We start from the raw sequence: 25,689 nt of genomic DNA on the forward strand, positions 1-25,689 counted from the left end.
TTTGGGGTCTGGGAATGCTCAAATTTTTTTCCATATAAATTAATGGTAATTGCATCTTTATGGCATTTCAGGTTACAAAAGGTTTCATAGGAACACTCTACTTTCAGATAGTAGGGGAAACTTATATAATAACCATTTTGGAAAACTGTTTCTTCAAAAGTTCAACATGAACCTATCGTGATGCTCTGCTAATTCATTCTTAGGTATTCACCCAAGAAAATGAAAGCACACATGTGCACAAAGATTTACACATGATGATTCACAGCACCTAGATCTATAATGGCCAAAAATTAGAAAGTAAGCAAATACCCATCAACAGGTGACTGGATTAACAAATTATGGTATTTCTATACAATGATACACTTCTCAGCAATGAAAAGGAACTGATATACACAACAGTATGGATTACATTCAAAATAACTATGTTGAGTGAAAGATGCCAGAGGAAAAGAATACATACTGTACGATTCCATTCATATAAAATTCTAGAAACTGCTAACATCTATAATGACAAAAAACAGATCAGCAATTGCACAGTAACAGAGTTGGAGGAAGGAATGAATACAAAGAAGAATGAACAAACTTCTGAGGGTGATGGAACTGTTTATTATCTTCACTGTGCTGATGGTTTCAGGAATATATACATGTCAAAACTCATCAAATTGAAGCTTTACATATGTGCTATTTATTGTCTGTCAATTGCACCTCAAAAAAAGCTGTAAAAACATAATATACATCTCACAGGATTACCATAAGTATATGATATTGCACCTAATAAGTTTTAGTGAGCCTGTTATTCTGGCACAGAATAAACACTTCATAAATATTACTTCTCATATTAACAACTGAAAAAAAGTACTTGGGTAACTAATTCAATGTTCAAAGCACCTAAGATATACCTTAGCTTCTTCCTCTTGTGCTTTTTTAACAATTGCTTGTAACTGCACCTCTCGTTTAAATTCAGCATGAAGTAATTTCTCTTCCATCATCCTGCGTCGTTGATCTAATAATTCTTCCTTCCACTTTCGGACATCTTTCTCCTATACAGAGTTATCATATCATTAATTTCAGCATACATAGTAATTTAACAGAAGGGAAAACTGATAAACAGCTTCGGAATGATAAATTCTAGAACCCAGAAAGACCTAAAGGAGCATGACTAATGATTGAGAACACAGACTAGGAAGCCAGACTGCTTGAGTTCATAATATACTTTGGTCACCTGCTAGCTAAAATCAAATGCTGGCTCAACATGAGTGGGAATAAAACTAGCATTCAAGTGAAGTTGAATTTTAGCTACATAATTATGCATTTTAACAACCTCAAAAAGTATAATGCAGAAACAGCACTGGATTAAGAGCTAGACCACAGATCTTTAAAGCCCTTGCTCAGCAAATTATTGGTAATGTGACGCTGGAAACAGCACTTCACCTCTCCTAGATTCAGTTTTCACACCTGTAAAATGGGATTCAGTATGTTTAGTTCTGTGACCCACAAAGAATTCTGGTGATCAGATGAGACCACATATGTAAAACAGTGTTGAAATAACAACCTATTATATAAAAGGAAGGTGGGATTTATCATTAAAATTAATGTAAAAATTAAACCAGGTTGTACCAGTTGTACAACCTCTAACGTCTTGTACAATTTCAAGAATTTATTATTCTGTTTGCAGGAATACTTGGAGATTACATATATATGTAAGAAATTAAACTATATAATTTTTCCTGCCTGAAAAACACAGTAAGAGGTGAAGTTGTAGTTGTGTTACAGCATTTCTCTAAAGCTGAAATTAAATAATACATTAACTCTTATAGAATCCTACAACATGCAGTTTTTCATTTTGATTTATTGATTCTGAATGATCAAAATAATAATAATGACAAATTCTTAAGATTCAGGTAAAGAGGGGCACCCAGGTGGCTCAGTCATTTGAGCATCCAACTCTTGATTTTGCCTCAGGTTATGATCCCAGGGTCGTGGGATCAAGCTCTGTGTCAGGTTCTGTGCTGAGCATGGAGTCTGCTTAAGATTCTCTCTCTCTCTCTCTCTCTCTCTCTCTCTCTCTCAGGGCGCCTGGGTGACTTAGTTGGTTAAGCATCTGACTCTTGATTTCAGCTCAGGTCATGGTCTCACAGTTCATGGGTTCAAGCCCTGCATTGTGCTCTGCGCTGGCAGTGGCAAGCTGCTTGGGATTCTCTGTCTCTCTCTCTCTCTCTCTCTCTCTCTGACCTTTCCGCACTCATGCTCACTCTAAGTAAATAAACACTAAAAAAATATATATTCTCTCTCTCTTTTCCTCTGCCCTTCTCCCCCACTCACACTCTCTCAAAATAAAATAAAATAAAATAAAATAAAATAATTAGGTAAAGAGAAAAATCACAGATTTCCTTCTTTTCCCAATCAACTTTTCTACTGTACTAAAGAGAATCTTATACCACACCTCATTTTTTAAAAATATTGGGATTATTTGGTCCAACTATCTCTCCTAAATTTAAATTACACATTATAAGTAACGTAAATAATATATTTTTTTAGCTTTTATTTTTAAATGTTTTTTTTTTTTTTTTTTTGAGAGAGAGAGAGAAAACGAGGGAGGGGCAGAGAGAGAGGGAGACACAGAATCTGAAGCAGGCTCCAGGCTCTGACCTGTCAGCACAGAGCCCAAGGCTGGGGCTAGAACCCACGAACCGTGAGATCATGATCTAAGCCAAAGTCAGATGTTTAATTGACTGAACCACCCAGGCACCCCAAGATTTTATTTTTAAGGAATCTCTACATACAACATTGGGCTTGAACTCAGAACCCCAAGATTAAGAGTCACTCATATGCTCCATCGACTGAGCCAGCCAGGCACCCCAATGCAAATAATATTTTAACCTATGCATATTAGTACTCTTTTCTAGTACTAGAAGGTAACAAAGGAGTTCCCATATACTGTGACAGTCACACATCTTTTGTCATGTTGTTTTAGGTACTTGAAGTACACAGACTCCAAGATGGCTCCCAACCATCCAGCCACCTGGTACTCAGATCCTTGTCTAATTCCCTCCCGCACTGTACCAGGATTGCAACCAACAGAATACAGCAAAAGTGATGGTTTATCACTTCCAGGATTAGGTTACAAGAGGCAAGGGCAGCTTCGAATTTGGCAGCTCATTTGTTCTTTCCTTCTCTCTCTTTGTCTTTGTCCCCTTCTCCTTTCCTCCCTTCCTCCTGGATTACTTTCTGTGGGGAAGCCAGGGGCTATGTCATAAGGACACTTGGGCTATGAAAAGGCCCACATGGCAAACAACTGAAGTCTACAGCCAACTGCTAAAGAGGACCTGAGGCCTGCCTACAACCACATGAGTGAGTCCAGAAGTAGATCCTGTAGCTCCAAATGACAGCATGACTGCAAATTCATGAGAGATTCTGAATAAAAATCACTAGGCAAGCCACTCTTGGTTCTCTTGCCCACATATAATGTGATAAACATCTGTTTTCAGTGGCTAAGTTTTGAGGTCTTTTGTTATATAGCACATTTAACTAATACAATATTTGCCTATATTTGCCACGTTGACATAACAGTAAGAATGACCAGACACTGAGCATCAGCCATCCTAATACTATGCCATTGTTATACACACTTGCCATATTTAATCATCACATCATGTTAATAATTAAAATTTTCATTTTAAAAATAAAGAAGCTGAAGGGTGCCTGGGTAGTTCAGTTGGTTAAGCGTCCGTCTCTTGGTTTTGGCTCAGGTCGTGATCTCAGTTTGTGAGTTCAAGCCCTGCACAGGGCTCTATACTGACAGTGTGGAGCCTACTTGGGATTTCTCTCTCCCTCTCTCTCTGCCCCTCACCAGCTTGTGAGCGCGCTCTCTCTCTCTCTCTCTCTCACTAAAAATAAATAAACATAAAAAATTCTTTTTAATTTGAAAAAGAAAGAAAGAAACTGAAATGTAATATTGTCAAGTAACTTGCCCAGTGCATCATATTTTATTATGTGGTAAAACCAGGATTTGAACCCTGCTTGGCCATCTCCAAATCCCATGTTCTTTCTACTATATCACACTGATCAGAAGTTGCACTGCTCTAAATATTCTAAAAATCTCTTTATAAATTCAATTAGTGCCCCAACTTATTCAAACCTGATCATCTGAAGCTCAAAACTATCCTACCAACTCATCCTACATTGTCCACAAGACTCCCCGAAGAAACGCCCCAATGAAAACAACAAAGGACAAAGTGCAACTTCAATAATCCATGCCAACTCTGCAAACATCAATTTACTAGCTAATTTATAAATGTCAATTTTTTTTCTTTTTTGCAGGTACCATTCTGTAAATCAATAGGTAGAAATGCTTTTGTTTCCCAGAAAATTTAATTTTTATAGTTCTGCTAGCTTCTCTTAGACCCAAAAAATAGTCAAGTTAAAAATGAGTCCATCAATTTAAGGCTGTCAAAATTTTCTAAATATTAAAAACTCACCCTTTCTAATAATTTCTGAAGCTTTAATGTTTTCTCTTCACGTAACTTTTCCCTTAGCTGCTGTGCTTTCATTTGTTTTTCTTCATGTTTTTTCTTAGATTCTGCAATTGTTCTATTAACACAAACAAATGGATAGAAGACACAAATGTTTACATGATAAAGCCAAAAATATTTTTAGTCTTCAACATTCTTAAAATAAATACAGGAAGTACACACAACTAATTTTGGCTTAACATTTCAGGAAAACATTGTCACTTTTTAATAGATCTGTAACTATCATGAATAATATGCCTTAAAATGTTGTATAGCAATTTTACTAAAGACTAGTCAGTTTCCCTCTTGTGAAACATTTCAAATTAATTTTCAAAGGCCAGACCTTTTACGAGATGGTGAGGAAAGTTTTTCATGCATGTGAATTCCATGGCCTGGAGGTCTAGCAGGTTCCTCCTCTACAATATCCCCCCAGGATGTATTTTGGCGCCAAGTTTCACGAGCTGCCCAGAAAAAAAGAAAACCACCATTACTGTTTAACCACACAGTTCTATAAAACCAACATTTGAGAACAGGCTTTTAAAAGGCATCAGCATTCCCACTGTAAATTATTTATTTTACACATATAAACTCCACGTAATAAGATAATCTATTTTAAACCCTTTTAGCTGCACACAGACAATGCACACAGGCATACACACACAATACCTTCATAATCTGCAAGGACATCATTCCAATCCATAGACATACCACAGAAAGATACACTCCCACTGCCCATGCTGGCCTAAAATGTAATAAGGAAGAGTGAAAAACAAATATTTGAACACAATTATCACCTTAAAAATGAACTGTAGATGTAATTTTCTTACCTGTTAGTAAGAATTTAACAAACAGTTCAAAACCAGAAAAAAGCTATATACCTCTTGTAGTTACAATAATCACCAAGTTAAAATACTATACAGTCTATATATTTTAAGAGGAAGACAAACCTACTTGTTATTAACAGCAGAGACAAATCAAGTAAATTTAAAAGAAACATATTGGCCTGATACTATATAACTCTGCCGTACTCATAGTATACCTCAGAAGAGCTCAAGATTATTCACTGGGCATTAAAAATTAATAGAAAAATATTTAAAACATTTACTGTTACTTTCATTCTGAAGAAATCCCTCTTATCAACATACATATCCTGAATGCTTAGTGATAGCAAGGTATGTATCATTTGCTTTTTATTAGTGGAACAGAAAAAAAGTAAATACCTTAGATTCTATTTCAGCCTCTGCAATTAAAATGTGAGTAATGCTGAGTTCTTACTTTTTCCAAGATTCAATTTCTTGATTTGTAAAATGAAAATAACAACTTCCAACTTGTCAGTTGCATTATATACAAAAATACTCTGTGGGGCGCCTGGATGGCTCAGTCAGTTAACTGTCCGACTTTGGCTCAGGTCATGATCTCACGGTTTATGGGTTCAAGCCCCACATCAGGCTCTGTGCTGACAGCTCAGAGCCTGGAGCCTGCTTCGGATTCTGTGTCTCCCACTCTCTCTGCTCTTCCACTGCTCATGCTCTGTCTCTCTCTCTCTCTCTCTCAAAAATAAACATTAGAAAAATTTTAAAAAATACTCTGTAATGGTTAAAGTGCTAAAAAATGATTTCCTATTGTTTTTGTATGAACTCTAAGTCCTTCTGGCCCTAAGAATTTTATTTCTAAATGTAATTTTTGAACAATTATGCAAAAAATTCTGAAAGCTCTCAGAAAGAACCCAAAATGGCAGTGAAGTAGGAAGACCCTAGGCTCAACTTGTCCCAGGAACACAACTAGGTAACTATCAAATCATCCTAAATACCCCTGAAATCACCCTGAAGACAGGACATACTCCACAAGTAAAGAGAGAAGAGGCTATACCAAAGAAAGTAGGAAGTGCAGACATGGGTTAGGGGAGAAACAGATCATGGGTGCTGCAGAGAGGAAGGAGCTGTGGTCGCAAGGAAGGGCGAGAGAAAAAGACAAGCCCAGGAACACACAAGGAGAACGTTTCCCCAAAGCCACTAGCTTGGAAACAGAGAGGGACTGAATTTTCTGAGCTCTTGAAACCAGTAGGGTTTAAACGTTAGAGTTTTAAAGGTCAGCAGGCTTAGCTGGGATAGAGCCCAGAGGGCACAACCCCACTCCTGGAGAGGAGGCAGGCAAACAACCCCAGGGACAGTCAGTGTGGAAACAGTGATCTGAAGAACAGCTGGGGCACACAGTGGTGAGATTATTCCCTATTCTAGGAGTGTTTCCCAGAGAGGCAACATTCATGGAGACTGCTGTCCAGGAACAAAGGAGCTGGCTGAAGCCATTTCCCTCCAACACCCCTCAGCATGAACACAAGGCCATCTGAGGGAAGCAGCTCAGCGCCAACACTGGCTGCCTAACTTGCTTCCACCAAGTCCCACACATCTGTGCTCTAGCAGGACTGCCCTTCTCAGTCAAGCTTGCCTCAGCCCTAGTGTGGTGAGTCCCTCTCCCAGAAAAACAGCACAAACCCCTGCCCACACCACGTCTCCTGACCAGAGAGTTCTACAAGACCTTGGTTCTGGTGGAGTTGGTGTCAGGTCTTAATGCACAAACACACCAGAGCACATCTAGTTAAAACTTACCACATTCAGGCCAGGGACCAAACACTGCCCCCAGCAGGCAAGGAGAGGCTCTACAGACAACTGGCCTAAAGGACAGAGCAGCCAAAACACAACAGTAAAGCATGTATAGCACACACCAGAGCCAATCCCTGAAGCGCCAGGCCCTGGGCAGTACATAAGGCCATTACTTTCAGGAGAAGGAGACATAACTGGCTTTTCTAACACAGAGAAGAAGGCAGATACCAGATAAAATGCCAAGACAGAGGAATTTATCCCAAATGAAAACAAGATAAGGTAAAACAGATATAAGTAACATGCCTGATGGAGAATTTAAAGCAATAATCATAAAGATACTCACTGGGCTTGAGAAAAGAATAGAAGACATCAGTGAGATGTCTCCTTACAACAGAGATAAAAGAGTTTAAAAAAAAAATCAACCAGAGATGAATGAAATAAATGAGATTGGAAACAGGCTTGATGCATTGAACAGCAGACTGGAAGAAGCAGAGGAATGAACTAGTGACCTAAAAGATAAAATAATCAACAATAATGAAGCTGAACAAAAGAAAGAATAATTATGCAACACAAGAATAGACTTAGGGAACTCAGTGACCCCATCAAATATAAAGACATTCATATCAGAGGAGTCCCAGAAAGCAGAAAATGTTATTTCAAGAAATAACAGCAGAAAATTTCCGTAATCTGGGAAAGGAAACAGACATCAAGATCCAGGAGCACAGGGAACTCTGATCAAAATCATCAAAAGCGGGCCAACACCAAGACATATTGTAATCAAATTTTAAAATACAGTGAAAGAAAAAATCCTAAAAGCAGCAAGACAAAAGAAGTCCTTAATTTACAAAAGACCACCCATCAGGTTAGCAATAGATCTCTCCACAGAAACCTGGCAAGCCAGAAGTAAGTGGCATGCTCCATTCAATGTGCTAAATGGAAAAAGTCTGCAGCCAAGAATACTCTATCCTGCAAGGCTATCATTCAGAATAAAAGGGGAGATACACAGCTTCCCAAACAAAAATTAAAGGAGTTCATGACCACTAAACCTGCAATAAATATTAAAGGGGACTATTAAATAAATATTATTTATTTATTAAATATATTAAATATTAAATTAAATATATTAAATATTATATTATTATATTAAATATATATTATTTATTTATATATTAAATAAATATTATTTCCCCGCAATAAATATTAAAGGGGACTCTTTGAGTACAAAGATCAAAAGTGACAAAGGCAAGAAAGGATCAGAGGAAATCTCCATTAAAAACAACAAAACAAGTAATAAAATGGCAATAAATACATATCTATCAATAATTACTTTGAATGTAAATGGACCAAATGCTCCAATCAAAAGACATAGGGTGTCAGAAGGGATTAAAAAAATAAGACCCCTCTATATGCTGCCTACAAGAGACTCATTTTAGACCTAAAGACACCTGAAGATTGAAAGTGAGGGAGTGGAGAAACATTTATTACTCAAATGGATGTCAAAATACAGTCCAAGTAGCAATACTTATATGGGACAAACTAGACTTTTTTTTCTTGTATTGTCTTTATCCTGCTTTGGTATCAGAACAGTACTGGCCTCGTGGAATGATTTTGAATATGTTTCCTCTCTTCCATTATTTATGAGATTTGGTAAATATTGTCATTGGTTTTTTTTTTAATGTTTGATAGAATTCCACCAATGAAACCATGTGGTCTTAGACTTTTCTGTGCTCAGAGTTTTTTTTTTTTTTTTTTTAAATTTTTTTTCAACGTTTTTTATTTATTTTTGGGACAGAGAGAGACAGACAGAGCATGAACGGGGGAGGGGCAGAGAGAGGGAGACACAGAATCGGAAACAGGCTCCAGGCTCTGAGCCATCAGCCCAGAGCCCGACGCGGGGCTCGAACTCACGGACCGCGAGATCGTGACCTGGCTGAAGTCGGACGCTTAACCGACTGCGCCACCCAGGCGCCCCATGTGCTCAGAGTTTTGATTCCCAATTCAACTTTCATTTTTGTTATTGGTCTAAGAAGATTTCCTACTTCTTGGATTCAAGATTCATGACTCAATCTTGGTAACTTGTACGTTTTTAGGAATTTTGTTTGTTTGGTTTTCTTCTAGTTATTTGATTTATTAATATATAATCACAGTAATCTGTTATCATCTGTTGTATTGTTTTCTCTTCTATTTTTCATTTTGGCTTATGTGTCTTCTCTCCTTTTTCTTAGTTAATGTAAAGTATTGCCAATTTTATTTCCTTTTTTTTTTTTTTTTTTTGGAAAAACCAGTCATGACTTTCAATGTTATATTATTGTTTACTCTGGTCTCTACTTCTGATTTTTCTTTGTTATTTCCTTCCTCTACTAAATTTCACCTAAGTCTCCTCTTTTCCTAGTTCCTTGTGATATAATGTTGTTTACTTCAACACTTTTTTTTTTTAATTTTTTTTTAACGGTTATTTATTTTTGAGACAGAGAGAGACACAGCATGAACAGGGGAGGGGCAGAGAGAGAGGGAGACACAGAATCAGAAGCAGGCTCCAGGCTCTGAGCTATCAGCCCAGAGCCCGACGCGGGGCTCGAACTCGCAGACCGTGAGATCGTGACCTGAGCTGAAGTCGGATGCTTAACCGACTGAGCCACCCAGGCGCCCCAACACTTTTTCTTAATACAAGCATTTATAGCATCTAGCATCTAACATTTGCTTTTTGCTGCATCCCATAGGTTACAGAATATTGTGTTTTGTTTTTCTTTTGTTTTAAATTTTTTTTAATTAGTTTTCTTTATTCTTGAGAGGCAGAGAGAGAACGTGTGTGGGGGAGGGGCAGAAAGAGAGGGAGACACAGAATCCGAAGCAGGCTCCAGGCTCTGAGCTGTCAGCACAGAGCCTGATGTGGGGCCCGAACTCACGAACCATGAGATCATGACCTGACCCAATGTCGGATACTCAACCAACTGAGCCACCCAAGCGCCCGTTTTAAGACATATCTTAATTTGCCATTGGATTTCTTATTTGGCCCATTGCTTGTGCAGTGGTGTGTTAATATTTACACATTAAATATTTAATATTTACATTGTAGATTTTCCAGCTTTGTTTTTTTGTTGATCTTTAGTTTTGTACCATTGTAAATGGAAATTATACTTAGTATGATTTCCGTCTTTTTTTTAAATTTTATTTATTTATTTATTTATTTATTTATTTATTTATTTATTTATTTATTTATTTTTGAGAAAGAGGGAGACAGAGTACGAGCAGGAGAGAGGGGCAGAGAGAGAGGGAGACAGAATGCACGAAGCAGGCTCCAGGCTCTGAGCTATCAGCATACAGCCTGATGCGGGGCTCAAATCCACAAACTAAAAGATCGTGACCTGAACCAAAGTCGGACACTTAACCAACTGAGCCACCAGGCGCCCCGATTTCAGTCTTCTTAAATTTGTAATATTTGTTATGTCTCTGGGATTCTTTTGTGAATACTTAAAAAAAATGTCTGTTCTATTTTTCTTGGATGGAATGTTTTAAATATATCTTTTAGAATCATGTATTCTGAAGTATGCTTCAAATAAAAAATGCTCTTGTTGGGAAAAAAAAAATACCCTTCTTTACCTGAGGGTGCTCGTTTAAAATAAAGCTATCAGAGGGGAGATAGCTGGGGGGAATGGGTGAAACAGGTGATGGGGATTAAGGGTACACTTAGGATGAGCACTGAGTAAAGATGTACAGAATGGGTGATCACTATATTACACCTGAAATTAATACAACACTATATGTTACTATACTGGAATTTAAAAAAAAATAAAAATAAAAAATAAAAATTTTTAATTTAAAAAATAAAACCTCACAGAAAAATCACTGTCGTTGTCAGTTTCAATATTAATATCGTTGTTTTCTTCTGCTTCAATTTCTCTGGTTAACTGCTCCTCTTCAGCAATAGCACTAGCAATAGCTTCTTCATTGGCCTTTTCTAGACGATCTGCTAGCTCTTCTTTTTTAGCAAGAACTTCTGCCATGGACTATAAAGTTAAAAACAAACAAAAGAATCATCAATTAAGTGAAAGTAATCATTTCTTTATGTACTAATGACACACTCAACAGTATACATAAAATAGCATTGATCTAGAATTATAAAATGTGGGGTTCAGTATAAGTTCAACCACTTGCTACTTGTGTGACTGGGAAGCTTCTTAAAACCAAGAGCCTATTTTGTATTCCATAAAATGGTACAGTAATTCATGACTTACCTTCATCATGAGACAGCTGTGTATGAGAAACTGTGAAGTTATACAAATAACAGGTATTATTGTTAATGTCAAAGTATGAATTTCATTTGAGTGCCAAAATTCAAAACAGTTGTAGATCAAGTATCTTTAAGACAAAAGAAAAGCACTATAAAAGGAATATAGCCTGCTTGGGATTTTCCCTCTCTCCCTCTCTCTCTGCCCCGCCCCAGCTCACACTCTCTCAAAATAAATAAACTGTAAAAAAAAAAAAATTTGAAATTTTAGTAAATTTAAAAACCTAGATCCACTGTAGCTAGGTTTTATATTAGCACATTTTTTACAACAATGGCAAAAGTTGAGCTTAAATAGAAAGGTTCAAACAGTCATTTTCTATTAAATTTTTTTCACGTTTATTTATTTTTGAGAGAGTGAAAGAGTGTGAGCTGCGTAAGTGGCAGAAAGAGGGAGACACAGAATCCAAAGCAGGTTCCAGGCTCTGAGCTGTCAGCCCCCTGACGCGGGGCTCAAACTCACTAGCTGTGAGATCATAACCTAAGCCAAAGTAGGACGCTTAACCAACTGAGCCACCCAGGTGCCCCTTGAACAGTCATTTTCTACCAAAATTTCTGTTGAATAAGATAACGGAAGAATTATTATTATTATTATTATTATTATTATTATTATTATTTACCTTTAGCTACAGGACTACTGCATTGAGAAGGAAAAGAAAAAGTTCTGTCATCACAGGCAGCAATTCTCTACAACCCCCCACTGAGAACCTACACAATGAGGTACATGTGGAGAACAATCCAAAGATTTAGCTCCACCAAGACAAATCCAAACACAAAAGATTTTTAAAATCTGGTTTAATTCAAATTCCTCTATGGAAACCAATTTGACAATAAATTTCATATATTGAAAAAAAATAAAAATAAAAAAAATAAAAATAAAAAAAATAAAATAAAATTCCTCTAAGAACTCTAAGAATATACTAATATTCATATCAAAAGCAGAGTATGTAAAGTACGTAAATTTGATCCTTAAAATAACCAAGAGTTTTTAATATTCTACCACAAGCTTATTTATACATGTGATCAAAATAAAATGGATGAAAGAATTTTTAAATAACTATTTAGTGCTTATTTAAGTATGGGATCTTTTTCCTCTTCTGAAATTTGATTCTCACAGAATCAATTAGCAAAATAAATAATATGATGCCTAGCTATGCAAGTAAAAATTATAAATATGACCAATTTCTATCCCATATATTAAACCTAGTACTTACATGACCATAATTATGTTTCACCTTTAAGAACAGTCACACTAAAAGAGCCAACTTAAAATATAATTTTCTCTTTATTCCTTACTTTAAATTTTTAAATGTTTTTCTTATTACTATAGAGCCCTTATTTTTCCCTTATACAAACCCCTATCAAGTTTCATCTGTGTCTAATGTTATTATCTCTCTAAGATACATAATTTGATCTAATACCATCTGTCAATAGCATCTTTCAGCATGATAAGGCACTAAGTTTTTAAGGAAAGTACAGTATACGGTGGCCATTTAAAAAATAAAATTTGATGGGGCACCTTGGTGACTCAGTCGGTTAAGCATATGACTGATTTCACCTCAGGTCATGATCTCATGATTTGTGAGATCAAGCCTTGCGACAGTGTGGAGCTTGCTTGGGTCTCTCTCTCTCTCTCTCTCTCTCTCTCTGCCTCTCCCCCACTTGTACACATGCATGCTCTCTCTCTCAAAATAAATAAAAATAAAGTAAAATAAGATTTGAATGATTTTTCTCAGTAATTTTTTGTGTGTGCCTATGTCTTCTAAAAGTTACTTTTATACTAGAATAACCCTTTCTGGATTATCCTCAGGTCATATATCTTACTACTAAAGTGAGAAATAGAAAGACACGAGGACAAATAAGTAGTCATCTAAAAGCATAAAACTGTAATTCCAAATCAACACATTTTTAAAGGTTCTGCAATAGGGATGGTAAATAAATTTCATCTTGAAGACCAACTCCAAGCAAATGACAGAGGCTATCTAAAGAACTCTATTAAGAGAATTTTTAAAAGTCCAGTAGGCAACATTTTCCATCCATCAGAGTGCTAGACGTTGCATGGAAGACTTCATTGTTACTGGTTTAGTTTCTTAATGCCAGACTAAAAACCATTTGATCAAATCACAAAATGAATGATTTTAGCAACAGTTATTTAACTTGGCGATCTTATTTTTGTCCTCTACAAAATGAGAAGCATCTCAAAGCTTGCTATAAGAATAAAATATTAAAAAGAAATAACATGTACAAAATACTTTATAAAGTGTAAAGTAACACAATTTATTACTATTAAAGTTTTATGCCTCTTTAATATATTTACTCAGAATTCTGATAAGTTGTTCTTACCAAGTTAGCAGCACTCACATTTGAAATGTCTGAAGGGTCCATTTCACTCTCTATCCCTGCTTTCTCTGCTGAAAATATGTCATTTGCTTGCAAAGGAGGCATATCAGCTTGCTGAATAATTGAAACACATTCTGTATCAATGTGAACAGCAGGTATTTCAGAAGTTCGCAGAGAATGGTCTTGTAAAGTACTACTGCGAGAGCTCTTGACCTCATCCAATGTATTCACTGTGAACTAACAAAACACATTTACAGAGTGAATCAGACAAACTACTCCATTGTAGAAAAAATGATTATAATACACCTATCAACTAAAGCAGTAGCTGACTGGCTGACTGACGACTCACTCGTCTTTCTTCTACGTTTCAAGTGTAAGGAAAAAAAATACCATTAAGCAGAACAAATTTTATTTGCACACCTACTACGTACAGGGCAATACCTGAAATGCTTTATGAAAGCTTAGCTTTATTAAGCTATATTGAAAGTTTGGCTTTATTAAGCTATATTGCAATTACATTTTTATTTTTAGTAGGCTGATTCTTGATGAGTACTTTATATACATCACAAAAGAAATTCTAGTCACAAGTATAATAGTTTGTCTTATATTCAAATAACTAAAGGTATTTATGTGGTTTTGTAAAGATTGTCTGTCTAATATCAAATGAAGGCACTTTTCACCAAAATATATACTTTCAGGGCATTTTACTCATAACAAGACAGTTGCTCCCTTAAGATAACATTAACAAACCTCAAAGTATCTTTCATGTAAACCCACATGGTACACAATACCAATTCTCAGATCTAAAAGAGAAAATACACCATAAAAAGTATAGTATATCTGAGCAAGCAATTCCTATTTAGATTTCAATATCATCCCCCATTACCCTTTAGAAATATTTAACACATAACCAACAAAAATAGGAAAATGATCTAAGTCAAATAAAGTACTGTCTTAAACCAAATACCCATTTTTTAAAAACCTCCTAGTTTAGTAAATAGAAACATGTCTTTATTTCCACTTTGTAACAGAGTACAGAAAGAATGGTGCTGTGTTTTCCAATTATACTCAGAGTAATGAGCTTACAAGTAGAACTAAAATCTAAAATTGTGAATTTCAAACCCACTCACATCACTATTTAAATAAACATTAGATAAATATTGCAGTGGCCATGAAGCTCCCAATTTGATTAATTATTTACATAAATATGAAACTTGGTCAAGTCTTATAAACTACTTTAAAAATTCTACTATTGGTCAAAACTTAGTGTCCCAAAGCACTGATTTTAGTGTAGGTATTATTTAAATTGTATCTCATTGTTTATATCACTATCAACATTATCTATACATCATTCACCATAGTTTATAATCTTCTTGGCAATATTTATATTGGCATTACTGATGTTTACAATATAGTCAACCCTGTTTATTAAAAAATCAGTATCATTTATACAGTAAAATCAAAGCTAAACTATAATGTTGAAAAAATATACAATATGCTATTTCCATTTTTAGAATGACAGTGGAAAAAACAAATATTATCATTAGCTTGGACACCAAGAGCAGTGAACTTTTTATATGGAAATATTTTAGCAATAGTTAAATTACTCAAAAGTTGTATGTATGGATTATTCCTAAAATCCCAAATCATGTAAGTTTATTCATTACGCAAAACCAATGTAATTTTTATATTGTTAAGTTTTATAGCTAAAATATATGTTAGCAAAAATGCTACAGGTCTGTTAAGTGATACAAAAAGATTTTTATACCAAGTTTACCTACATTAAAAAGTTTCTGAAAAGTATAACCAACAAAAATACTGATTATTTCCTGTGTCTAGGATTCTGCTCCATAATACAGTAAATTAAAGGCAACATAAGATACCCCTCACAAGGAGCTTCCAATCTCACATGGGCATAAAACATACATACATTAAGGAGTTACAGAACATCGGGAACAATGTACAGTTAAGAGCCATTATCACCATTAAGAAGAAAAACATGGAAATTGAGTATAATTTCCAATAAAAACAAATATCCTACATGTAAAAAGAGAAAACTTTAAAGCAGAAATACTATTCTAAACTGAGAAATAATGTAACTATTTTACAAATTTTTACTTAGCCCCTGTATCATATAAAGAATCTCTTATGTTTCATTTTGCATAAAATTATGCCTATTGAACATATATATTCATGTAAACAAATATCTAAAAAAATGCATTCCTTCATCAAATAAGTAAAATAAATTTCAAATGGACTAACAGCAGAAATACTGAGAATATCATCTTTAAAGAATTACATTAAATATTGGCAAATGACTATACACTTGAATTGCAGGATGTAAAAGGAGAGCAAGTTCAAAATGATCCTTACTTTCATCAACATTTTTAATAACACTCCAAATTAAACAGTAGACCACCATTTAAACCAAGTAATTCAAATTAACAACAAAGTTGGGAAAATTAATATATGCCTCTAGATGTGACACTAAGGCCAATCACTTTATTTCTGTCAAAAATGCATAAGCTAACTTGGATAATAAACTAACTGAAGGATATTCTACAAAAAAAATAATGCAATGTATTCTTCAAAAACATTAATGTCATGAAAAACAACGATAAACTGAAAAACTGTCCCTGATGAAAGATGTTAAAGAAACAAAGCTGAATTTATAATGTGTGATTCTAGATTGGATCTCTGCTCAGAGAAAAAATTCTATGAAGGAAAGGGCACCTGGATGGCTCAGTTGGGTAAGCATCCAACTTCGGCTCAGGTCATGATCTCACAGTTCATGAGTTGAAGCCCCGCATCAGGCGCCTCACTACCAGTGTGGAGTCTGCTTGGGGTTCTCTCTCTCTCCCTCTCTCTCTGCCCTTTCCCCCCTCAAAATAAATAAATAAATTTTAAAAATTCTATGAAGAAATTACTGGTACATGGATATGAATTATAAATTAGAGGAAAATACTATATAGATATCAAATTCCCTGAATTTTATAATTAAAATGGTTAAGGGTTTCTTTATTCTTTGTAGATACATGCTATAATGCAGGTAAATGGTTATGGTGTTTGCATATTGTTTAGTATACATGTGTGTGACATGTAAGTATGAATAAAGAAGAAAAAAGAAAAAATGAGGCAAATGTTAGTCTGTGAATCTAGGTAAAGAGTATAGGAGAGTTCATTGTTCATTCTTGCAACTCTTCTGGAGATCTGAATTTTTTTACAATAAAAAGTTAAAAATAAAATAGGAAAATAAGACATTCCGGCATAGACATATCCCTTATAAAAATGTAGTAAAAGGATTTTCAGAATGTACTACCTGGGTTCTTTCAGCAAGAGGATGGTCACAAGAGTGTAATGAGTCTTTGGACCGAGATTCTATAGTATTAGAGGGTCCATCTCCATCAAATTCACCTTTCTCAATGCTTTCATCAGGTAAAAGTTGTATATTTTCTTTATCACTGTCATCCTTTGACCTTAATGTTTCTGTTGCTACTGAAACTTTTGTCATCACTGCTGTTGATCGTGAGCGAACAGGCCTTCCCCTCTGAACAGTCTCCCATCCTTCAGCATCTTTCCGTTCTATGCAATTGAGGGAAGGAAATAAATCAAGATTTCTTTAGATGATAAAAATTTTCAAAACCTATAAAATAAAAACTTTTTCCAATCAAATTCGTATTAGGTGTAACTAATATATAAACATGACACTAACTATACAAGATGCAGTGTGTGTATGTGCATATGTAATGTCTAATACAAGTACACTGTGGGGTTGGTATGATTTTCCATGTTTTACAAATGACAAAACTGAGATTCAGATTAAGACTGACATAGGCCACAGAGTCAGAAAGTAATAATAAACATTTATATAGTGTGTACTGTGTGCTAGCACTGTTCCAAGTGTCTACATATTGTAACTCTTAATCTCCACAACAACCCTGTAATACCAATACTATCACCCCAATTTTATCATTGATAAAATTTATCATTTGTCATTTCACTTACCCCATTTATCATTGAAAATAATGAGACAAAGAGAGGATAAGTAATTTCCCCAAGGTCACACACCCAGTAAAGGTAAAGCCAAGATGCAAGTTTAGGCAAATTGGTTCTGGTGTTCATGTCCCAGTGGTTACATAAAAACTGCCCTCCACCCCCATCTTTCAGAATCCAAACATAGGCCTACCTCAAAAGTCCAAGTTCTTTCCTCTATCCTAGTACTAATACCATACATTTGACTGTATGTCAGCACAGAGCCTGCTGTGGATCCTCTGTCCCTCTCTCTCTGCCCCTCCCTCACTTGTGCTCTGTGTCTCAAATAAATATTAAAAAAAAAATAAAAATACAATTGAACTCTAGGTTATCTACAAGAAATTCACTTAAATACTTGTATTCACCTAAATACAAGGTCATACGTAAGTTCCAAGTGAGAAAGACACACCATGCAAATACTGAGGAACGCAGGAGTAGATATATTATTATCAGATAAAGTAGACTTCAGAGCAAGAAATTACTAAAGAAACAAAAACATATTATATAATGATAAAAGCATTGCACAGTGAAGATATATACCCCTAAGTATGTATACACCGAACAATATAAACTCAAGATACACAGCAAAAACACTTGTAAGGATGAAATGAGAAAGAGAAAGATGCACAATTACAAATGTGGACTTCTAACTCCCTCCCAGGGACGGATAGAACTAGATAGAAAATCAGCAAGTATATAGAAAAATTGAACATACAATCAACCAACTTGATATAATAGCATACACAAAACAGTCCATTCAACAACAGTAAAATGCTTTTTTTTCAAATATATACAGAACATTCAGTATCACAGACCATATTCATTCTATAAAATAAAGTTTAATAAACCAATTCTATAAGAAACACAAACTATAAAACTCAACCAAAATGAAAACAGACTATCTGAATAGTCTCATGATTATTAAAGAATTCAATTTGTACTTTTTAAAAGTTCCCCACTCAAAACCTCCAGGCCCAGATGGTTTCTCTGGCAAATTCTATGCAACACTTTTAACAGGATTTAAAAATTTTACACAACTATTCCAGAAAATAGGAGAGGAGAGAACACCTCCCAAGTACCAAGGCCAGTTTTACCTTGGTACAAAAACACACAAAGACAGTACATAAAAATAAAACTAAATAACAATATTTCTCATGAATTTAGATATAAAAATCTTCAACAAAACATCAGCATATCAAATCCAGCAATGTATAAAAAGAATTACAAACCATGACCAAGTAGAATTAATTACAAGTATGCAAACCTGGTTCAACATTCAAAAAAAATCAACGTAATTCACTACTGGTCCACTGACTATACAAGTAAAATCATATGGTCCTATCAACTGATGCAGAAAAAGTACTTCACAAAATCCAATATCCATTCTTGAGAAAAATGTATTAAGCTATAATATAGGGGAACTTAACTCAATAAAAAGCATCGACAAAAAACCTAGAGCTAACATATACTCAATGGTGCAAGAATGAATGAATAATTTTCCCCATGATCTAGAACAAGAAAAGGATGCTTCCTCTCACCATGCTTCTTCAACATAGTACCGGAAGTCCTACACAGTGCAAAAAGGCATGGGATGTGGGGATGTGGGGATGGGGGGGAAGGAAAAGAAGAAATAAAACTGTCCCTATTTTCAGATGACATGATTGTCTACATAGAATATCCCAAGGAATTACATAAAAATTCCAGAATTATTACATAAATTCAGTAATGTTGTAGGATACAAGTCAATGCACAAATGCACTGCATTTATACAGACTAACAGTGAACATGTGAAAACAAATTTGAAACAATTTATGATTACACTAAAGAAAATAAAATATTTAGTAATAAGTCTAAGAAAAAAGGTACAGAATATGTATCCTAAAAACTACAAAAGGCTGATTAAAAAAAGAGACGACCTAATAAATTGAAAGACATACCATGTTCATTAAAAAATGATTAGAAAATCCAGCATCGTAAGTGTCAATTCTCTCTAAAACGATCAACAGCATAATGTAATTTCTATCAAAATACCAGTAACATTTTTTTGAACATTAGAAAAGCTTACTCTAAAATTTATATAGAAAGACATAAAACCTAAAAGAGCTAAAAACAATTTTTTAAAAAAAGAAATTAAAAGTAATCACTCTATTCAATGTTTTAAGGCTTACCACAGAGTGAGATTAATCAAGAAAGTACAGTATGGGTGGAACAACAGACACACAGATCAATGAAATAGACTACTTTAAAACCCAGAAATACATCCACACAAATATGTCCAACTGATTTTTGATAAAATTGAAGAGAAATTCCAACAAATGGTGGTAGTAACAAGACATCCAAGGCAAAAAAGTAAACCTCCATCTAAAACTCACACTTCACCCAAAATTCAGTCAAAAAGCATCACTAATTTAAGATGTAAAACTATAAAACCTAGGAAGAAAAAAAAAAACAAGAAATCTTTCAAACATATGGCTAGACAATGAGTTCTTACACTTGACACCAAAAGCATGATCCATAGGAAAGCCTCACAAACCTCATCAAAATTGAAAAATTTTCCCCTGCAAAAGACTCTATGAAGACAATGAAAAGATAAACAACAGACTTGTAGGAAATACCCAATGATGTCTAGAATATATAAAGAACTCTGAAAATTCAACAGTAGTATTACAGACAATCCAACTAGAAAATGGGCAAAAGATGTGAAGAAACACTACAATGAAGGGTATATACAATTGGCAAAGAAGTAAACAAAAGACATTCAACATCATTAGCCATTAGTGAAATGCAAATTAAAAACCACAATGAGATATCACTCTATACCTATCAGAATGGTTATATACAATATAATCACAGTATTACATACTAATAATGGATGGGGAGATGCAGGGTTAGAAGGGTGTTAAGTAAAGGATATGAGATTTCTTTTTTATCTTTCCAGTTGTACTGAGATATAACTGACATATAACATCGTATTAGTTCAAGGTGTACAACATATTGTTTGATATATGCATATATCAGGAAAGGATTACCAAAGTAAGTTTAGTCAATATACAACACTTCACACAGTTAACAAATGTTTTTTCTTGAGATAAGAACTTCTAAGATTTACTCTCTTAGCAACGTTCAAATATATATACACCACATATTCTTTATCCACTCATTGACCAATAGACACTTAAGTTGTTTCTATGTTTTGGCTATTGTAAATAATGTTGCTACGAACAAGGAGCAGGTATGTTAGTATTTTCATTTCTTTTGGATACACACCCAGAGGTGGGATTGCAGGATCATATGGCAATTCTATTCTAATTTTCTGAAGAATCTCCATACTGTTTTCCATAGTGGCTATACCAATTTACATCCCCATCAACACTGTACAAAAGTTCCCTTTCCTCTACATTCTCTCCAACATTTGTTATCTCTCTATTTGATGACAACCATTCTGACAGATGTAAGGTCATATCTCATTGTGGTTTTGATTTGCCTTTCCCTAATGATTAATGATGTTGAGCACTTTTTCAGGTACCTGAGGCTAGTTGGATACTTTTTTGGAAAAGTGTCTATTCAGATCCTCTGCCAATTTTTTAATTACATTGTTTGTTTTTTGCTAAAGAGTTGTATGAGTTCTTTATATATTTTGGATATTAACCCCAATCCAATACATGATTTACAAGTATTTTCTCCCATTCTATAGGTTACCTCCTCATTTTGTTGATTGTTTCCTTTGCTGTACAGAACTCTGTAGTTTGATGTAGTCCCACTTGTTTTTTGCTTTTGTTGCTTTTCTTTGGTGTCAAATCCAAAAAATCATTGCCAAGACATACATTTTTGAGGTGATGAAAATGTTCTATCATTGACTGTGATTATGGTACTATATGTGTTAATATACTAACAATAGATGAATTATAAATAGATGAATTGAATGGTATGAATTTTATCTTAACAAATTTGGTATAAGAATTAAAAGCAAAAAATTTAATAGGAAAAAGTAAGCTGATTTCTCAGACTTATTTCTGTAAAACTAAAAACTTACATCACTATGAAAACTACATTTTTTATGAGTATCAAGACCATACCACCAAATGATTCACTAAAGGAAAGGAATATTATTTCAAGGGAAAAAAAATACTTACAAAATACTGGTTCTTATAACTGGGAATAACTCATTATCCTATTTTTTTAAATACAATGACTGTTGAGATACCTGGATGACTCGGTCAGTTGAGTGTCTGACTCTTGGTTTTGGCTCAGGTCATGATCTCATGGTTCACGGGTCCAAGCCCCACGTCAAGCTCCACACTGACAGTGCAGAGCCTCCTTGGGATTCTCTCTCTCTTTGCCTCTCTTGGCCCCTCCCTGTGCTCACCTCTCTCTCAAAATAAGTAAACATTAAAAAAATTGTAATAAAATGCAGTGACTATATTAGTACTGTATATTTTAAAATAAAAAGAAAAAAAGACCTATAACTTTTTCTTTCAAAGGTCTACACTTTGAAATCTCTAAGGGAAAACTACATTTAAATTTGTCTTGTGCTTTTTTAACTTTTTATCATGAGGATTTTAAAATACACAATATAGATAAAATAGTATTATGAACCCCATGTTACAATTATCCAGCTTCAATAATTATCAGTATTCTGCCACTCTTATTTCATATAGTTCCCCTTCCCTATTGTTTCTTCTGAAAGATTTTAAAACAAATCCTATACATCATTATCATTTCTCCTGCAAATATTTAGTATGTGTCTTTAAAAGGACTTTTTAAGAAATATAACAATATCATTATGGTAAACAATAAAATATTATTAATTAAAATTAAATTAAATTAAAATTAAATCATATCCTACCCAATCTGAGATCAATTTTCTTCCGTATTTAACTTTCAAAAATTTCTCATTACATTTGTCTTTTAAATATATATATGTGTGTATATACATATACGTGTATATATATATATATAAATTAAAAATATATATAATCAACCTAATAAAAATCACACATACCAAAATTAAGTTTAATAAAAGAGTTTAGTTTCCAGTTAATTTAACAGGCTCACCCTTAGGAGCAGTATGATTAATAACTTCACTTTTTAAAGGAAAGAAAAACACTCCTCTTTCAAAGTTTCCTTATAGAAATACTGCTTAACACTTGGACCTACTCCATAACCAGTATGATGGCCAACACAAACACTGTCATGTAATTAAAAAAAAAAAAGCAAAATGATTGAAGCAAGTCAAAGAGGAGTATATCAAAATAGAAACTATAACATAGGTCTCTTAGACTCTAAGAAATTAGCTATGAACAAATTACCTTCTTAAGGAACTTTCAATAAAAACTATATTGAAAAAAAAAAAAATGAAAAAAAAATGAAAAAAAAAAACAAAAAAAAAAAACAAAAAAAAAAAAACTATATTGAAAAACCATTCCCATAATGAAGAATGCTTATTGAAAATATCAAATTATGTAATTAAAATGTAAGAGTGTCTAAACATTCAGAATAATCTTAGAAGTACACAAAATTTAAAACTGTATTTCATTATCATAGTTCTTACACCCAAGAACTTGTACATTTTTAAAAATTTTATAAATGTCATTAATAAAGTAGCACTAAATACAAATTAATATAACCAATAATTGAAAAGCACCAGATTTATTCCCATCTGACTGATGTGTTATCATTTTTGTTTATCACTATATTTAATTCACTAATATTTTGTTTATAATTTTTATATCAGTGTTTAAGAGAAAATGTTCTATTTTATAATATCCTTGCTAGGTTTTGACATTCAGGTTATGCTGGCATCATAAAACAAGCTCCATTTTTTCATTTTCAGTAAGAGTTTCTATGTGATTACTGTTATTTTTACCTTAAACATTTGGAAGAATTCACAGGTGAAGCCATCTTGACCAGGAATTTTCTTTGCAAAAAAATGTTTAATTATAGACTCACATTAAAAAAAAAAATTACTAAGTTCCTTCACGTTTTTCTAATTCTCGCCATGTAAGTTTGCTTACATAGTGTTTTTCAAGAAATTTGTCAATTTCTTCTAAGTTTCTAAATTTAGTATATAATATTGTTCATCATATCCTATTATCTTCTTAATATTCATGGGATTTCTACCAATAGTCTTATGTAATACCTTGGTATTATGCTTTGTCTCCTCTTTTTTTATCAGTATTAGAAATTTTGTTAGTCTATATGAAAGATTATCTTTTGGCTCTGTTGATTTTCTCAGTTATCACCTATATCTTTTCCTTTCTTTTTATGTTCCTTGGATTTAACCTGTTCTTTTCTAACTTCTGGAGACAGGCAAAAAATGTGGATTTTAGGTTTTCTTCTTTTCTAATATATGCAATTGAGGCTAGAAATTTTTCTCAGAGCACAGCATTAACCTTAAACCCATAAGATTTTAAATATGCATTTTCATTTTCTAATTTTCATGGTGATTTCTTGTCTGACTCATGGATTATTCAGAAATATATTCCAAAATTTCAAAAATCTGAGATTTATATGGCTATCTTTTTACTTCTTTAAATCTAAATTCAAGTAGTTAACATATAGTGTAGTACTGGTTTCAAGAGGATAATTTAGTGATTCATCACTTACATATAACACCCAGCGCTCATCCCAACAAGTGCCTTCCTTAATGCCCATCACCCATTTAGCCCATCCCCCCTACCCATCTCCCCTCCAGCAACCCTCGGTTTGTTCTCTATATTTAAGTCTCTTATGGTTTGCTTCCCTCTCTGTTTTTATCTTCATTTTTTTCTTCCCCTCCCCTATGTTAATCTGTTTTGTTTCTTAAATTCCATATGAGTAAAATCATAGGTCTTTCTCTAATTTATTTCACTTACTGTAATACACTCTAGTTCCATATATGTTGTTGCAAATGGCAAGATTTCATTTTTTTTGATAGCTGAGTAATATTCCGTTGTGTATATATACCACATATTTTTCATCCATCCATCAGTCACTGGACATGTGGACTCTTTCCATAATTTGGCTACTGTTGGTAGTCCTGCTATAAACATTGGGGTGCATGTGCCCCTTCAAAGCGGCATTTTTGTATCCTTTGGATAAATTCCTAGTAGTTCAATTGCTTGGGTTGTATGGTAGTTCTATCTTTAACTTTCTGAGGAAATGCCATACTGTTTTCCAGAGTAGCTAAACCAGTTTTCATTCCCACAAACAGTGCAAAAGTGTTCCCCTTTCCCTGCCTCTTCCCCAACATCTATTGTTTCCTGATTGTTAACTTTAGCCATTCTGACAAGTGTATTTCATTGATGATGAGTGATGTTGAGCATCTTTGCATGTGTCTGTTAGCCATCTGGATGCCTTCTTTGGAAAAGTGTCATTCATGCCTTCTGCCCATTTCTTCACTGGATTATTTATTTTTTTGGGTGTTGAGTTTGATAAGTTCTGTATAGATTTTGGATACTAACTCTTTATCTGATATGTCATTTGCAAATCTCTTCTCCCATTCCATCAGTTGTATTTTAGTTTTATTGATCATTTCCTTCAACGTGTAGAAGCCTTTTACTGATGAGGTCCCAGTAGTTCATGTTTGCTTCTGTTTCCCTTGATTCAGAAAACATGTCAAATAAGTTGCTGTGGCCAAGGTCAAAGAGATTGTTGCTTGTTTTCTCCTCTAGGATTTTGATGGTTTCCTGTCTTACATATAGGTCTTTCATTCATTTTGAGTTTACCTTTGTGTATGGTATAAGAAAGTGGTCCAGTTTCATTCTTCTGCAATTTGCTGTCCAGCTTTCCCAACACCATTTGTTGAAGTATATGGCTATCTTTTTTAATTGATTTCTAACATAATTCCGCTGTGTTCAACAAGACAAAAAGAGTTCAATCATCTGAATTTTTGAAATTTGTTTAATGGCTTTGCATGTTTCAATTTTGGTAAATGTTCCAT

At 34.0% G+C, this 25,689-nt stretch overlaps 1 protein-coding gene across 3 annotated transcripts in view; it reads right to left on the reverse strand.

Annotated features, from left to right (window-relative positions):
• SCAPER (S-phase cyclin A associated protein in the ER) overlaps positions 1 to 25,689 on the reverse strand; it is a 522,888-nt gene that overhangs the window by 380,586 nt on the left and 116,613 nt on the right. For 2 of the 3 annotated variants that reach the window (XM_060617955.3, XM_060617952.3), the window contains 7 exons: positions 17,056 to 17,318; positions 13,740 to 13,973; positions 10,948 to 11,118; positions 5,178 to 5,253; positions 4,855 to 4,972; positions 4,479 to 4,590; positions 900 to 1,040 (listed from right to left, as the gene is read on the reverse strand). In XM_060617955.3, coding sequence (XP_060473938.1) covers positions 900 to 1,040; positions 4,479 to 4,590; positions 4,855 to 4,972; positions 5,178 to 5,253; positions 10,948 to 11,118; positions 13,740 to 13,973; positions 17,056 to 17,318 — 1,115 coding nt within the window. The remainder of the gene's footprint in view (positions 1 to 899; positions 1,041 to 4,478; positions 4,591 to 4,854; positions 4,973 to 5,177; positions 5,254 to 10,947; positions 11,119 to 13,739; positions 13,974 to 17,055; positions 17,319 to 25,689) is intronic. The other variant, XM_060617953.3, reaches the window with a different exon arrangement.

Source organism: Panthera onca, chromosome B3, assembly GCF_046562875.1.
Source record: "Panthera onca isolate mPanOnc1 chromosome B3, mPanOnc1 haplotype 2, whole genome shotgun sequence".
Classification (NCBI taxonomy): Eukaryota; Metazoa; Chordata; class Mammalia; order Carnivora; family Felidae; genus Panthera; species Panthera onca.